The following is a 6,323-nucleotide window of genomic DNA, read 5'->3' on the forward strand; positions in this document are numbered from 1 at the left end:
AGTGAATAAGGTCGTTTTACATCCTCGCTAAAAGTAAAGCCAGCGGGAGTATTTTCACCTGCAGTGTGATCCATTTTGACCCCACCATAAAATCTGGTCGTTAAGGGTTGCGGCGGTGAATCCCACAACTGCCTTTACAAACAGGAGAGTCCATAACTGAGCAAAACCTTTCATGCCAATCTAAAGCAGTAGCCAAGGAAGAAATCGGGTAAAGACTCGTGGTTCTTAAGGGGGGTATCCATATTTTGTTCCCACTTTTAATCTCAGTTTATATAATTTGTGCTCAAGTTTCTTCTCGTTTTTATACGAATCCTGAGTGTCAAGGAAAATGCCATGTGATCTGTTCTTTTCTTTCTTGCCTAGGAATTTAGAAGCTCCTGAAACACCAGTGTATTCTGTGAAGGGTCATAAAGAGATCATAAACAGTATAGATGGTGTAGGTGGCTTAGGAATTGGGGAAGGTGCACCAGAAATTGTGACTGGCAGTCGAGATGGTGAGTTAGTGAACTCTGCAAGTCTTTTCAGTGATTCTGAGACAGCAGGCTGCAAGCCTTGGTGGCAGGGCGCCGCCTGCCACCCGAGCTTGTTGTGCCTCTCTCGCAGCTGGTTCTTCATGCGCTGCCTTTTGGTTCTCTCTTGGGACGAATTTTCTCCGATTCTCCCAGAAGCTGTAGATAAAGCAAAAGGTGCTGTTGCCACTGAGTGTGGGACAGGAGGAAGGCCAAGCAGAGTGAATGCGAACTGTCGACTCGAGGAGCTCTGTCCTTAAAAACCCTCTCGCTTTATTTCTGCTTTGTTCGTTGCTGTCCGCTCAACGCAGTCTGGCGCTCTGGAGTTGAAAGGGACGCTCCCGTGTTTTGAACGAGCAGGCTGAAAAACAAAGGCCCCCCCCCCGGAAAATGAACACGGATGTGACAGTGTACCCCTAAAGCAAAATCCATTGTCCTTCTTTCGCAGGAACGGTGAAGGTTTGGGACCCAAGACAGAAGGACACTCCCGTCGCTAATATGGAGCCTGTGCAGGGGGAGAGCAAGAGAGACTGCTGGACAGTAGCGTTTGGTAATCTATCCAGTTATAACCGTTCCTCCCTCTAATGTGACTGTGCTTTGACAGCTACAGAAGTATTTCGGGATGCTATGGAATAGATGGTTTGTGTGGACCAGTCCGTGGCAGATGTTGCTTCTCAGCACTGTCCCGTTTGTGTGTGTTTCCGTGTTCTTCAGAAGCAGCCCGTTTTGTGGTCGCTGGGTTTTGGACTCGTTCTCTCGGCACCTGTGGTCAGTCACGTCACAGGGAAGCTGCACAGGGTTTGTTTCTGTGCCTGGGAACGTCGGAACAGCCAGCGCAGGTGCCTGGCCCTGGGGGAGCGGAAGTGGTGCAGTGCACAGGGAACAGTCGCTGCTGGGGTGTAGTTCCAGCTGTCGAGTGTAAGGCAGTGATTTAAGGGGAGACCCTTGACGCTAAGAGCTAATTAAAGACGGCAGAGATGCTCTGCGTTTTTCCTTCGGAGAGAACAAGCTGCTTGTGTTCTCCACCAGCTGGTATTTCTGGATTAGCTCCATGTTTGCCTCCAGAGTCAGGGAGCGAGTTTTGCAAACTGCGAAGAAGCGCATGGATTATAATAACGAAACGGATAGTGAGGAGAGGACGTTTCCTGGAAAGGAGCTGTGACTGTAACGCCTGTTGCTCTTGACATCTCTGCCTTCTGCTTTGACGGATGGAGAAAAGAGTGGCCTCGTAACTTCTTCCGTTTTCTTTTGTTACTGAGGCTTGAGCCAAGGCCAGGTTCATCTTGAACTACCTGCCTTGGGCCACTCGTTTCAGACAGCGACGCGCTTCCGTGATCCCATCAGCTGAGAGCTTCCAGAGGCAGCCTTCTGCATCTGCCTAGCGATGGCCAGGGTCACACCCCAGGCCTCCCTGCGAGTCTGTGTCTGTGGAGAAGGCGGCTTCTCCCACTGACCTGCCGTGCTTGAGAGGCTGGGGGAGGAACCAGCCCTGGTGCCGTGGTGCTGCCTGGGAAGCATGGTTTACAGCCCATGGAGGTTTAGGGAAGGAGTGTACTCACATAGGTTTCCAGGAACGGTGTGCAGTGCTTGTTCTGCCTAAACTGCACAGGCTTCGGCAGGGGCAATAAGAATTTTGTTCATATTTTTAAAAGAAACACGTCCAGTTTTGAAGCTGTATTTTCTATGCCTTTCAGGTTTGAAAACCAGCCTGTTCATTAAACCTTGATATCCCAATAGTAACATGTTTCTGTCACAAATGTTAAGTTGAAATTGCAGGCTTAGGAGGTCTGAAATTTACAGACTGAAGAGGGTTTCTGTAGTCTGATTAATCCTTCCTCTGTCTGCAGGCAATGCTTACAATCAAGAGGAACGTGTTGTGTGTGCTGGGTACGACAATGGGGACATCAAGCTGTTTGACTTAAAAACCATGTCGCTACGATGGGAGACCAACATCAAGAATGGGGTGAGGAAGCCATAAAAGTATTTTTCATTCCAGCTCCTATGCAGGATGGAAAAATAAAAAGGCCTCTGTCTATCTGAAATCTGCCCAGAAGACTTTGCTGCTGAGATTGTGCCAAGGAATTATTTTCCTTAAGTTCAGCAAATTGTACCCCAGGTTCTTGGTCTGGATGGCAGTGGGGTGTTTTATCAGGAAGCCGTGTCAGTGGATTCATGTTTTCAGATTATTTTGTTATTCCTAAATTGGTGATGTTGTCATTGTGAACATAACCCATGATTAATACGTGCTTACAAATCACCCTGCCCATTTTTTTAGGAGTCGCTGAATTTCAAGGCTAAATGTACTTGTGTTACTACTTCTAGGTTTGCAGCGTGGAGTTTGACAGAAAAGATGTAAATATGAACAAGCTAGTGGCCACATCGCTTGAGGGAAAATTTCACGTTTTCGATATGAGAACTCAGCATCCAACCAAAGGCTTTGCTTCTGTCTCGGAGAAGGTATGGGGAGACAGAGGGTTTCTTACAAACAGATGAACTTGTCGGATCGATGCTGTCAAAGTACTGCGGGTCCAGACCGGCTGCCTTTGATGGGTAGTAGATGCCCCGGCTCCCAGGGAACAAGCTGTGCTGTAGCCTGGCTGGTGAGGCCCCAGGCGCAAGCAAGCAGTGAAGGGGCTCCTGTGCATCCAGCTGCCAGCGCTCACCCGGGCTTCGTCCCTTTTAGAACCTGATATCTGGGCTTCTCTGGTCTTCAGGTCCTGCTGCCGTTGCAGCTCTGTGCGCTCAGCTGTGCCCCTGCTCTGGGAGTCGTGTTCATTGAGGCCATATTAAATTGTGATGAGCGTGCAGATTTAAATCTGAAATATATCCCAAAATAAAACGAGCTCTCTGCAAGCCCTTTTTGTCCTGCAGTCACCAGACCTCATGTGAGTCACAGAAATAATTATTTTTCTTCAGAACCAAACACTTTGGGATTGGGATATTGAGAGTGAGCGGAAGGATGGACAGGAGAGATGTAGCGGCCCAGAGGCTATTAAATATGGAAAAGTCTTACAACCTTTTTTCTTCCATGGGTGACCACTGCATTCATCCGTCTAAGTTCTTGAGAAAGCATTTTTTAAATTCTTTTTTTTAGTGAACAGAATCTGATGATTATTAGAGAAAAGGTACTTCTGTGGGGAAGTTCTTCAGTGCCTGAACTGCAAAAACTGAGTTTCAACTTAACATCTTTAAATCGGTGTTTTCCATACAACCACTCACAGCAGATAAGATGCTGGGGGTAGTTTGATTCATTCAGTAAACACTTTTGCGTTACCTAGTGTTTGTAATGAAGTGTAAAAATGGAATTCCGTACCTTTCTGTGTAAGCGTTTCTTTCTGGATGTTCCCGTCCGTGTCGGACTTCTCAGCAGCTCACCCGTGACTGACTCCTCTACAGTGGTGATCTGTTTTTTTATCGTTAGGCGCAGAAGTCTACCCTGTGGCAGGTCCGGCACCTACCGCAGAACAGGGATATATTTATGACCAGTGGAGGAGCTGGGAGCCTTCATCTCTGGAAATAGTAAGTGATCGCTCTCTGGCCCGCAACAGCGAGAATAAGAAACCAACCGTGTTTTGGGCAAGAATCTTCCTAAAGTGGGGTCCTGCTTCCTACCTCACAGTATCTAGTTAGAATTATTGCTTGCAAATGCAGTAGAAAGGGTGATTTCAGCATCAGATCCGGATCTTGAATTAATCCCTAAAAGAACGTGACAACAGCACAGATGAATTTTGCCCCTGTTGCTTTTCTTAACGTAATGGAGATCAATTTATATCCTTGGTTAACGAGATGATAAGTGGAAGAAAATGGGTTTCTTAAAATTCTCATATGGTAGCAGTTATGTCTGAGAAGAATGTTGAAAGTCTGGACTTTTAATGATTCATACGTTTACATCTCCTTACGTTGCGTTGAAAAATAGTTTCATCACCCCCACAGCAGTGGAGCAGGTGCATTAGGTTTCGGAGGGATAGATGACGTGAAACTTTGTTGCCTTCGGCAAAAGCCAAAGTTAAAAAAACCAAAAGGCTATAGGAGAGGGGTGTCAGGAGTCAAAACTTCCTGCCTTCTTTTTAATTTAATGAAATACTTACTTAGTGTGCGGCGTGGATACAGTTGGATGTGATTATTAATTATTTTTAAGGCATTTATTTGCCTAATGTTGGTTGAAAATAAAGAGGATAAAGGTGTGTTCGTATCAGTAAGTTCTGAGCACGTTTTACTTTTCCTCTTGGCAGCGAATACCCGGCTCAGCGCTCGAAGAAGGATTCGGAAGGGGCCGAGATGGGGGTGGCAGGCTCTGTCAGCCTCTTGCAGAACGTGACCCTCTCGACGCAGCCGATTTCTAGCCTTGACTGGAGCCCTGACAAAAAGGGACTGTGTGTCTGTGGTGCCTTTGACCAGACTGTGAGGGTGCTGATAGTTACGAAGCTTAACAAAGTTTGACAGGAAAACTGATGAGTAAGCAATATAATTTGCGGTCTGTAAATCTGGGAGGGAGAGCCCTCCTGCTCCTGATTTAACTTCTCCCTTGTTAAAACTGGATGAAAGAAATAGCAACCAGATCTTTCTATGGAAAGTTCAGCTCCGTGCAGGTAGAGTTGTTCGACTGGTTGTGCCATGGGACTCAAAGTTGCCTGGGCGCGAAACCTTTTACCTTCTGGAAATGTGAATTCACATTTAAAAGGAAATGTGCCTTTGTGCTAACCCAACCTGCAACCTCAGAAATCACCTCTAAGTTGTTAGCTTTGGGTTTAATTGCAGTGCAAGGTGTTTCGCGCTTGTTACGTGGTTCGGCTTCGTAGGTGTCAGTGTTGTCCCTGCGCGTTCACGCAGTGGGAGCTACTGCGTGCTTCCTCACAGCAGCTCTTTGTGTTACGATGTTAACTAGGATGTTTGTTCGAGTGACTTAGGATTCTTTAGAACTTGCAATATTCAGGTTTATTGGAGTAAGCTTTTTTTATTGAGGATCATACTGAAATTCAGCTATTGAGCCAAATGCACTGTTTTATGACTTTAGTTTGGTTTTGTAACAAGTTTGTATGTTCTCTTGTTTTTATGTCTGTTTGCAGCTTGCTGTTCTACAAATAAAATTATATGGAGTGTTGTCTTAATCCGAACAACGTATTGAAGCATCCCGAGACGTAGAGAAGGGATGTACTTGATAGGTTTACAGGAGCAGTGCGCAGTACTTCGATAAAGCTTCATTTATAAGGTAGCCAAAGTACTGCGGTTTGGGGGTTTTCTTAAGGGATTCAGTATTTCTTCAACACCTGATGTGACAGGGTAGCTTTGTTCCTGCAGTTTCACCTGAACTTCTCTTTGTAAATCCCTGTGTTTCTTTTATCATTTTACCAGTGTGTGCCGCTGCCACTTCTTTTTAGTAGGCACCACAGTTTGTGGGTGAGTGGTGGGGTCTTTCTTAATTTCACTCAGCTCTAAGGATTTCATGTGTCCCTTTTTCCTCCGGCATTCGCTTTCAGCTGACTTGTGTGTGTGCACGTGCAAGTTTCAAAGTATGTGCGTAGGCAAAGTTTCGAACCGTTTCTGAAACCAGATTGCGATGGGAAAATGTCAGCTTTGTCCAGGAGAACAGCCAAAAAGCCACTCGTGAGGAACCTCTGTTTTCTTACGGAGTGAGGACTGGCATCTGACAGATTCGGGGGAGTCACCTGCACCGCATCAAGCCTGACCTTCCAGGGGCGGCAGCTCTGCGGAGGGGCCTTAGGTCCGAACTGGTCCTGCCACCAACTGGCATCTACGCAAGATGCAGGAGGAAGAGGAACCAGCCAAATACTGAGGTTAAGGTAGGGAGAGAGG

General features: G+C 46.4%; 1 protein-coding gene across 1 annotated transcript; it reads left to right on the top strand.

Moving 5' to 3' along the window:
* Nucleotides 1-363: 363 nt before the first annotated feature.
* WDR92 (WD repeat domain 92) lies at nucleotides 364-4,949 on the top strand (the record flags this gene model as incomplete). Its single annotated transcript, XM_010157684.1, has 6 exons — nucleotides 364-494; nucleotides 958-1,059; nucleotides 2,357-2,472; nucleotides 2,832-2,966; nucleotides 3,931-4,028; nucleotides 4,742-4,949. Coding segments are annotated over 6 exons (790 nt in total), but the record flags the coding sequence as incomplete, so codon positions are not given.
* Nucleotides 4,950-6,323: the final 1,374 nt, after the last annotated feature.

Source organism: Eurypyga helias, unplaced genomic scaffold (genome assembly GCF_000690775.1).
Source record: "Eurypyga helias isolate BGI_N326 unplaced genomic scaffold, ASM69077v1 scaffold29268, whole genome shotgun sequence".
Taxonomy (NCBI): domain Eukaryota; kingdom Metazoa; phylum Chordata; class Aves; order Eurypygiformes; family Eurypygidae; genus Eurypyga; species Eurypyga helias.